The sequence below is a fragment of the Bison bison genome, unplaced genomic scaffold, assembly GCF_000754665.1.
Source record: "Bison bison bison isolate TAMUID 2011002044 unplaced genomic scaffold, Bison_UMD1.0 scf7180017864249, whole genome shotgun sequence".
In the NCBI taxonomy this organism is placed as follows: domain Eukaryota; kingdom Metazoa; phylum Chordata; class Mammalia; order Artiodactyla; family Bovidae; genus Bison; species Bison bison.
Window position 1 is genome coordinate 227,312 of NW_011494821.1, and position 9,707 is coordinate 237,018.

The 9,707-nt window shown below is 50.4% G+C and overlaps 2 protein-coding genes across 2 annotated transcripts; both read left to right on the plus strand.

Moving 5' to 3' along the window:
- On the plus strand, positions 1 to 5,769 carry CTDNEP1 (CTD nuclear envelope phosphatase 1; the record flags this gene model as incomplete). The annotated part of the gene is made up of 8 exons (XM_010847500.1): positions 1 to 84; positions 2,916 to 2,982; positions 3,077 to 3,195; positions 3,406 to 3,477; positions 3,898 to 4,014; positions 4,223 to 4,334; positions 4,748 to 4,832; positions 5,123 to 5,769. Coding segments are annotated over 8 exons (717 nt in total), but the record flags the coding sequence as incomplete, so codon positions are not given.
- Positions 5,770 to 6,765: 996 nt separating this feature from the next.
- Positions 6,766 to 8,791, plus strand: GABARAP (GABA(A) receptor-associated protein). Its single transcript, XM_010847343.1, has 4 exons — positions 6,766 to 6,992; positions 7,527 to 7,605; positions 7,744 to 7,862; positions 8,301 to 8,791. Exons 1-4 carry the CDS (start codon positions 6,903 to 6,905, stop codon positions 8,364 to 8,366), a joined length of 354 nt encoding a protein of 117 aa, XP_010845645.1. The 5' UTR covers positions 6,766 to 6,902; the 3' UTR covers positions 8,367 to 8,791.
- Positions 8,792 to 9,707: the final 916 nt, after the last annotated feature.

Consider the following 9,707-nt stretch of genomic DNA (forward strand, 5'->3'; position numbering starts at 1 on the left):
CTGCTGGGGCTGCGCACGTTCGTGGCCTTCGCCGCCAAGCTCTGGAGCTTCTTCATTTACCTTTTGAGGAGGCAGATCCGCACGGTGAGCCTTGGGTGGGCGCTGGTGGGGGTGGGGGCCTCTGTCAGCGGTGATCAAGGGTTTTCGGTAAGTGTCGGGCCTCTGTTTGGGCCTAGGAACCGAGTCTTGGCGGCAGCTTCTACCGCTAGAGAATTAGAGCACCAGTAGCTGGGCATGAGGTGGGATGGGAAAAAGGAAGACCCTTGCGGTAGAACCGAGATGGTGGAGGGGGGCTAGACGGTAAAAGGATTTGGCAGTTCTTGGGGGCCAGGGTGGTGGGTGGGGCGCTCTTTAAGAAAGCTGAAGTTGTTGCTAAAGAAACCAAGAGGCGGGGAACACCTGTTTGATGGCAGCAGATCCATCGATGTGGGTTAGTCAAAGACCCTCCTATTATTTGGAATCCCCGTGTGTATTTGGTCTTAAGACAAGGAATATACCGGCTCCTGTGCCAAGGGTGGGGGTAGATGGGAGGGCGTATGTGACAAACAAGAATGGGAACTTAGGAAAAGCCCTGGGTGTGCAGGAGAAGCCCCTGCGGTTCATATTAAGGGAACTCTTCCCAAAAGGTCCTGAAACCTAGTTCATAGTGTGAGTGAATATTTAGGCTTATCAAGACTCTGGGATTGAAAAACGCATAAAAATGCGTTTATGATGGTCATCTTTAGTTGCAGAAGGGAGCACATTAAAGTTTGAGTGTTCTCATCAGAAGACGGTGCTTGTCAGTTGTAAAGACTTCAATCTGAGGGCATGCTTGTTTTTTCCAGGAGACCCCAGCGTTGTGAGGGATATTGTGGGGAGTGTATCTCTGGGTTCCCTCGCCCATAGCTTTTCTCCAAGGTCAAAGCTCCTTAGGCTAACATAATTTAATAAATGTGCTGTGTATTCTCATCCCCATGGGGGAGAATTCACTGGAGGAGGCTGGGGAGGACTCAGGGAGTTGGGGTGTCGAGACTCTCCAGTCTGTACTCTGGAATAACTCAGTAAAACTGGAAGAAATAAAATCTGGTAGGGGCTGCCTAGGTCAAATTTCCAGACAGCCCTGAGTGGTAGTGTGGAATGGGCCTGGCCTTGGCTTCAGTGTCTCCTTTATCAGTCTACTTTCACTTTTTGATTTAGGTTGAGGATTGTTTCTGGGTGGTCATGGTTGTAGGCAGGGCTATTTCCCTAAGACAAGGGTTAGGAACTACGAAGAATCTGAGGTCAGAGATGCTGAGATGTGTGTGTGGCTAGCTCCTGGGGTTTTCCTTCCTTGTTAGGTGCTGTTTTCTCTTCCTGGCCTTGCAGAGAGCATCCCCCTTGCTTCCCCTTCTTTTAGGGGAGAAAATAGCAGTTTTACGGGTGCAGACATGTGCACCAGCCCACCTAGAGACAGGTTCCTTGACCCCACAGCCTTTTGTCTTCCTTTCCTTCCTTCCATTCTGGTTTCTGCCCCCGCCCCCTTTCTGGCAGATGCTTAGAGCATTCCCTACATGCCCAGCATGTGCAACCCGAGATAGCAGGACAGGACACCCGAGCTGTTGTGGCCCTCATCGGCAGCCCTTCGAGAAAAGAAGGGCAGATGCCTTGGGATTAGGGGGAGAGGGCCCTTTGGTCTGCAAGTGGGGAGCCTGGTTCTGGTGAGGTTTGGAGCCTAGGGATGGACTGTGCTTAGAAGAAAAGGGCAGAGGAGGGAATCACCAAGCTCTGCATGCGAGAGACCTGAGTGTTGGAAACAGGAGCCTCTAGAGAGACGAAGAAGCTGGAAGGCCAGGCTGGTGACATCCTTGTCCCTTCCTCACCTCCCACTCACAGCCCTTCACTCTGGCCTTCTCGATGCTCTATCAGTCTGCGTGGTGAGTGGGGCTTTCCAGTATTCTCTGCCTTGCCCTGGGTACCAGGATAAGGAGGCTGTTCAGAGGGCTGAGGTTCTCTGCAGCTTGTGACTTGGCTAGTAGAGACAGAAATGGACAGGTGGCTGGTTAAAATAGGCCTGGTGGCCCCCAGCCAGAGGAACTTAGCTGACCTGACAACCCCTGGATTCCCTCATCCTCTCTTCCCCTTAGTGACCCAAGAACCTCCCCTCCTGATACCTACCCTCTGTCCACTAAGGATTCTGAGGCGCTCAGCTCCCAACATGAGGTGATGGGAGTTGTGACAAAGAATTTTTGAGGTGGAGGTAGGCAGGGCCATGCCTTTCCACGTAGCAGGATAATATCGTGGATAACAGGACAGATTCTTGGGTCAGACTGCAAGGGTACAATCGTGGCTCCACCATTTCATTGATTCTAGTGTTGAGTGACCACCCTTGCAATAGTGTTCTAGGAATACAGCCATTATCAAGACAAAATCCATGCTTTCATGGTCTTCATTCTTACTGGAGGGGCAAACCACTAATTCCTAGCTGTGTGGTCTTAGGTTATTTAACTTCTCTCAGCCTTGGTTTCTGCATCCTTAAAACATGGGTGATATTGTTATAATTATTATTAGGGTTGTTTTGAGGATTTCATCAGTCAGTTCAGTTCAGTTGCTCAGTCGTGTCCGACTCTTTGTGACCCAAATAACCCTAAATTATACCATGCCCAATTTATAGGGGCTTTCCTTGTGGCTCAGCTGGTAAAGAATCCGCCTGCAACACTGGAGACCTGGGTTCAATCCCTGGGTTGGGAAGATCCCCTGGAGAAATGAAAGGCTATCCACTCCAGTATTCTGGCCTAGAGAATTTCATGGACTATACCCATGGGGTCGCAAAGAGTTGGATACAATTGAGTGACTTTCACTTCACTTCAATTTTTAGTAAATGTTTAGCATGTGCTTCCTATGGTTAGTGGGGAAGATTTCCTTGTCTAGGGTTTAACCCTCTCTCTTACTCTTCCCAGGTAATTCAGTACCAAACTGTTCGATATGACATCCTTCCCTTATCTCCTGTGTCCCGGAATCGGCTAAGTGAGTATGCTGGCTGGGAGGAACCCTAGGTGAGGTTGGGTTCAAGGTCTTGGCTGGAGGTAGGTTGATGTTACCCCTTCCCCTTGTGGTTCAGGCCAGGTGAAGAGGAAGATCCTGGTGCTGGATCTGGATGAGACACTTATTCACTCCCATCATGATGGGGTCCTGAGGCCCACAGTCCGGCCTGGAACGCCTCCTGACTTCATTCTCAAGGTATGTGGGAGTGGAAAGTGATGGAATAACTTGTGTCTGTAATTCTGCTCAGATTCTTTCCCAATCCCAGAATATCTCGTCCCTGGCCTCGTCCTTGGGCCCTGGGGCAGCCTGCAAAAGGGGAGCAAGCAGTGGGAGGGTAGGGGGTGTCCTTGAGGCCTGGGTGGAGGTGCTTAGGATTTCTCCCAGCCCTGCTATGTTCCTCCACAGGTGGTAATAGACAAACATCCCGTCCGGTTTTTTGTACATAAGAGGCCCCATGTGGATTTCTTCTTGGAAGTGGTGAGTGTGCAGAAGCTGAAGGCAGTTCTGGGATGAAGGAATGGTTTTAGGGCTCCGGGAATGTAGAGGATTTGGAGGAATTAAGGAATCAGGAGAAATGGGCAGGGGCAGTTTTGGAGAGGGGAGGTTGTTGGATGGTCGGAGAATGGCTTTCCATAGTTAGGGTTCATTTATTGTGCTGATGCAATTCTATTTTTTCATGGCCTTCCTGCTCTCTTGTTCTTGCATCTCTGAATCTTAAGTGGGTATGATGCCTAAAACTTGGAGTCTGAGGACAGTTTCAAAATTTTGTGTCCTCAGAGACATTCAGTGTAGCTGAAAAGCCTGAAGGTCTACACTGGAATCTTAGTAAAAGGGAAGTATATGTCCAAATGAACAATCACCTCTTCTGACAGCTTCCTCTTCTCCAATCTATTTCAGGTGAGCCAGTGGTACGAGTTGGTGGTGTTCACAGCAAGCATGGAGATTTATGGCTCTGCTGTGGCAGATAAACTGGATAATAGCAGAAGCATTCTCAAGAGGAGATACTACAGACAAGTAAGGGACTAGAATCTAAGCCTAAGAATGAGGCTGGGGAGGCAGGCCATCAAGGAGGGACTTGCCCAGGAATGGGACCTTAAGGGTGTGTGTGGGGGTACTACATAATCCCCTTTTGTGGGAACTGGCTGCCTGTGGGCATTGTTGGGATTGGGGGAGCAATCACAGAGGGCGAGTCTTTTGATGCCCAGACCACCCTGCCTTCCAGCACTGCACTTTGGAATTGGGCAGCTACATCAAGGACCTCTCTGTGGTCCACAGTGACCTCTCCAGCATTGTGATCCTGGATAACTCCCCAGGGGCTTACAGGAGCCATCCAGGTAAGGGAGAAGGCAGTGAGTCTGGCAGGACTAGAAAGTGGTTCTAAGGAGGTATTTTGAATGCATGGGGCTGGGATTCCCTGGTTTACAGTAGGTCAGGATGCAAGCTGTTTTTCTTTCATATGAGAGTGTTCCCTGCCTCCCCCCCAGTATCTGTTTCATAAATCAGATTTTTCACATCAAATTTGATTTAGGTAAGACACAAGGTGGAAATTTGACTAGAAGCCTTACCCTAGTATGAGAAATGGGGATTAAAATTTAATTTTGTTTTGGAAGATAAATACAGATTTTACTTAGCTCATTGAGTTTGGGAGGGAGGTTATGTATTTTAAAGTAACCACCCCCAAATAAAAGGGAATACACCCTTTCTCTCTTGAACCCTTTATTCTCATGTGCCTTTTCACCCACCCTAGACAATGCCATCCCCATCAAATCCTGGTTCAGTGATCCCAGTGATACCGCCCTTCTCAACCTGCTTCCAATGCTGGATGCCCTCAGGTAAGGGAAGCTAGACACTTAGATTTCTGAGAAGAGTGGTAGGGGATCCCAAGAAGGAATAAAAGTTTGTCCTGTTTTACTTCCTTATCTCTTTTCCCTAAGAATATAATTTTTGAACCTAGGTCTTAAGAAAACTCACCTTTAGCATTGGGTTTTGGGCAAACTGAACCTCAGTCTCATGAGAAAATGGTGGTTCTTTCTGTCCCACGTCTTCGGTGAGGCTGCTTTACACTAGTGTGAGGAGGCTGCCCCCATGAGGACTCTACCAATGCAAGTTATTGTCGTCCCAGGTTCACCGCTGATGTTCGTTCTGTGCTGAGCCGAAACCTTCACCAACATAGGCTCTGGTGACAGCTGCTCCCCCTCCACCTGAGTTGGGGTGGGGGGGAAGGGGAGGGTGAGCCCTCAGGATGCCGTCTGATGCCCTGTCCAATGGTGAGGACTGCCTGGGCAGGGTCTGCCCCTCCCACCCCTCTGCCCTGGGAGCCTTGCACTCCCTACGGAGTCTGGATGGACACAAGGGCCAGATTCTGAAGCAGCCTCACTCTAACTTCGTGTTCGCACTCCTGGAAACCCCAGACTGGGACATAAGCGGAGACCTAGGAGAGCCGCAACAGTGTCTGGTGGAGAGATATGACTGGCCAGAGTGAGAGAGACATTCGGTAATCCGGGAGGCTCAAAAGAGAAGCCAAGCCAGCTTTGTTGTGATTTGATTTTTTAAAAACTCTTGTACAAAACTGATCTAATTCTTCACTCCAAGGGCTGGGCTGTGGGTGGGAAACTGGGATTTTGGGCCACTGGACTTCCCCAGACTTGTCCCCTCCCTTACTTTCCCTCTATTTGCCCTTCCTCCTAGATTCCCTCAGATCTGTAACCAGCTTTCTCTCTTTTTTCCTTTCCTCTCTTTTAAACCATGCATTATAACTTTGAAACCAAAGCTGCCCTAGGTCCTTCTCTGGGGTTTGGGAAAATGAGGGAGGGGTTTTTGTTCACATCCACCCTGTCCACTAGGCAGAGAGAGAAGAGCCTGCTGTAGACCCTAAGGGTAGGGGGAAGGGTCTTAGTGACAGGATGGGCACCCTGTGTCCCGAGAGAACCTGAGCGTCAGTGCAGTAGGACGAAATATTAAAGGAGTAGAAACCTCGACGACAAGAAAGGCTGGGCTTCGTCTGGAAGACTGGCATGTACTAGCTAAGCAGGCGCTTCCTTCGAGCGGCGGGCTCGCCAGCCCCTGGCTGGCCCGGCCTCACCTCCCCACCTCCCCACCTCCCCGGGGCCCTCCTCCCCAAGCCCAAGCCGGCTCTACTTCCTCGCGCCCGCCACGTGACGCTCCGCCCTTTGAGATCACATGATTTTCACGGACACACACACAGCAGCAGTGTTCTTCCGCGCTGACGTAGTCCTTACCTTTCAGACCTCCTCTCCAGTCCCTTTGGTCCACTCATTACTGGAACTTAAGCGCCCAGTGCGTCTCTCTAAACACAGGTTTTGGTTTTGCCCTCCTTTATTTCCGGAGACCTCTTCCTCCACTTGGGTACTACTTTGTTTTGGTGTCAACGGCCGCCTTCAGCGTACCAACAGATTTCGTGAATAGCTATCCATGTAATTATCTGCTTTTCCTCTGCATTACTTCCGAAAAGAGCTTTCGGAGAGCCAAGTCTCAAACTACGATTACCATCTTTTAAGCCCTTTTCATCGTTACCTCCCTGAGGGGAAATTCGGGAAATGGATTTTCAGTTATTTCCGACGATAGCAAAAGGCAACCATCTTTCCTACGCCGCCTGCGTAAATTACAAATTGATTCCAAAGCGATTACGCTGACGGCGTGAGAGAGGAGGTCAGTAGGTGGCGCTACGCTACTGGCGTTAGGGCAGTTAGGCCAGTGGCGTAACATAGCAGCCTGGGAGGCCCCTGTTGGCCGGGGGCGGGGTTGGTGAATAGGGAAGTGGCGCAAGTCCGGGGATCGCTCCGCTGAATCCGCCCGCGCGTTGCTGCCGTCGCCGCCGCCCCCTGTCCCGGCCCCCCCCGGGTTCCCTCAGCCCAGCCCGGTCCAGCCCGGTTCCCGGGAGGATGAAGTTCGTGTATAAAGAGGAGCATCCGTTCGAGAAGCGTCGCTCTGAGGGCGAAAAGATCCGAAAGAAATACCCGGACCGGGTCCCGGTGAGGACAGTAGCCAGGGCCGAGGGCGCGGGGCGCTGGCGCTGACGCCACAGCTTGGGCTTGAGTTCGGGACCTACAGCGCAGGCATCAGTCTGCCGGTTGTGGCGGCGTTGGGAACGAGCCCCAAACCGCTGTTTCTGGGACCGGAGGTGAAAGGAATGGGGTACCAACAGAGCTGAAAGTGAGGAGATGTAGACTCGAGAGACCTTGGGGTTCGTGGGGGAGGCTGTGGGGCGTTTGACAGTTTGAGCTTCACAGAGGGTTTTTGAAACTGAAGCTCTGGTTGGCCCGAATAAGTCATTCTCGTCTGATTAACATAATTGTTTTTATGACTCCGTATTCAGGGATCCTGGATGTTTAGGTGAATTAGAGTCAGTGGGGTCAGAATTCTTATTCAGGGCTGCGCCGCATGTTAAGAGACAAAGAGAAATGAGTCTGGGGTACGTGTGGGTGCTAGGAATGTTGAGTTCTTGACAGGTGGAGCTGTGTGTCTGTGTACCTAGTGTCTGCTAATTTTTATCTTCTCTTTAACAGGTAATAGTAGAAAAGGCTCCTAAAGCTCGGATAGGAGACCTGGACAAAAAGAAATACCTGGTGCCTTCTGATCTTACAGGTGGGAACCTGACACAGTACCCAGATTTGTTTCCTGGGGGCGGGAGTGCAGTCTCTGATGGAGGAGACTCCACATAGCAGGTGTTCTTTTGAGGGTATTTGTTATCTCTGACTTTATCAGGCCTTGTATCTTTGGCAGTTGGTCAGTTCTACTTCTTAATCCGGAAGCGAATTCATCTCCGAGCAGAGGATGCCTTGTTTTTCTTCGTCAACAACGTCATTCCGCCCACCAGTGCCACGATGGGTCAGCTGTACCAGGTATGGTGTCTGGGAAGTAGAGGAGGCTTTGGGGAGGAGTTGGAAGAGCTTGAGAGGCAGAAAGTTTGAAGTCAGCAGTTCTTGGACCAGCTGGCTTACTTAGCTCTCAATTTTATATTTACCCTTAAGATTTCTGCATCGTTCTGGGTTAGGGATTTGGACAGGGCAGTGAGCCAGAGTAACTGCTGTGGTCCAGACTCCCCTCCAGCCACTCCGTGTTCCAAGGCAGTAGAGAACAGTTTGAGATCTTATTGTCCAAGACTGTGGATAGGATAATACTGCCCAGCACTTATGGTCTGGAGCAAGTGAGAGAGTCAAAGTACTGGTATTTGGGGTCTTCAAAAAGAATGGTTGTGGAAGAAAATGTCCCAGTGGTGGGTGGTTCAAGTAACTAAAGCTCAGATGCCTGAATGCTGTTATTTTCTATTTTTATCCCAGGAACACCATGAAGAAGACTTCTTTCTATACATTGCCTACAGTGATGAAAGTGTCTACGGTCTGTGAAGCTGCTGCCCCTAAAGTGGGGGGTCCCATTCTACAAAGAGAGAGGTGGCCCCCCTTCCTTGACCTACTCCTCCTTGAGGTTCAAACACCACCTCCCTTCTTCAGGACCTGCACTTCCTAATGTTTGAGACTCTCCTATAGACCCTCTTAACACAAGGGTTAATGGGGGAGATGGCCTCTAATACCTCCCCTTTCTTTCTTCCCCTTTCTTTACCACCTTTCCCATTCTGCTTTAGACTTCTTGATTGTCAATCTCTGTCACATCTGGTAATTGTTTTGGTTTCTGTTCCCTTTCTAACTGCCCAAGGGGCTCAGAGCCCCAACAATCCTTTCTTTTCACTACCTTCTTTTTGGGGGTAGATGGAAGGGACTGAAATTGTGGGGGAAGGTAGGAGGCACATCAATAAAGAGGAAACCACCACCAAGCTGAACTGGATTTTTTCTTTGTGTTGTTCCCCTCCCCCTTTTGTTCTCCTCTTCAAGTGGTGGGGAAAGAGTAGGTTAGAGGTAATAGTATATTTTGGTTTGTTCTGCGTATGTTGGGCTTTTCCTTGTGTGTATAAAGAGAGTGCTTTTGTTGTGATGGATGGAATACTGAATATCATTTCATGAAAGTTCAGTTGTATATACGTGTATATGGATTGGGTCCTGAGGTTATTAAAGTTTTTTACAGTGGGTTCCTGTGGATAAAGTTTGAAAGCACCTGCTTCAGATAAAATATCCAACTGTGTCGTAACTTTTTGGATTAAGGAAGAGATTTTCGAGTATGGGAGCTAGTGAAAGGACTCCGTCCTCAGATGTATGTCGCTTTGCCAGGCTTTGTGCCGGCGTGAGGGATCCAGTGGAGTAGAATCCAAGGGAGGGAGACAACTGGGAGGAGGGAGCCATTATCACCAGGAGAACTTCATCTCCCAGCAGCCTTCCTCTGTCTGGCCGGAAGTGGGGTGGTCCCCGCGGGGATATAAAGCCGCAGAATTGAGGCAGTATGGTGGCCGAGAGTTCTAATCCCTTCTTCCCGTTCTTTCTTAGCTCCGCCTAGCCTACATTTCCCAGGAGCCTGCGCGCACTCTTCCTCCCTCCCCTCTGCTCCCAATCTCCCCGCCACTCCCCGGGGGAGGAGAGCAGTTTAGTGCGCCTGCGCTAGTCCGTGGTTTGCTGGGAAATGAAGTTCCGGATGCTTATACAGACCCCGTCACGCTCACCGCGGACTGACTACAATCCCCTTGATGCATTGCGCGTTAGCGCCCGCGAAGGGAGGGGGAGAGAGGAGGAGGGAGGGTGGAGAGGAGGAGGGAGCAGGCGGCCGGCGGCGCGGGGGGAGGGGGCCCGGTCCGGGAGTGC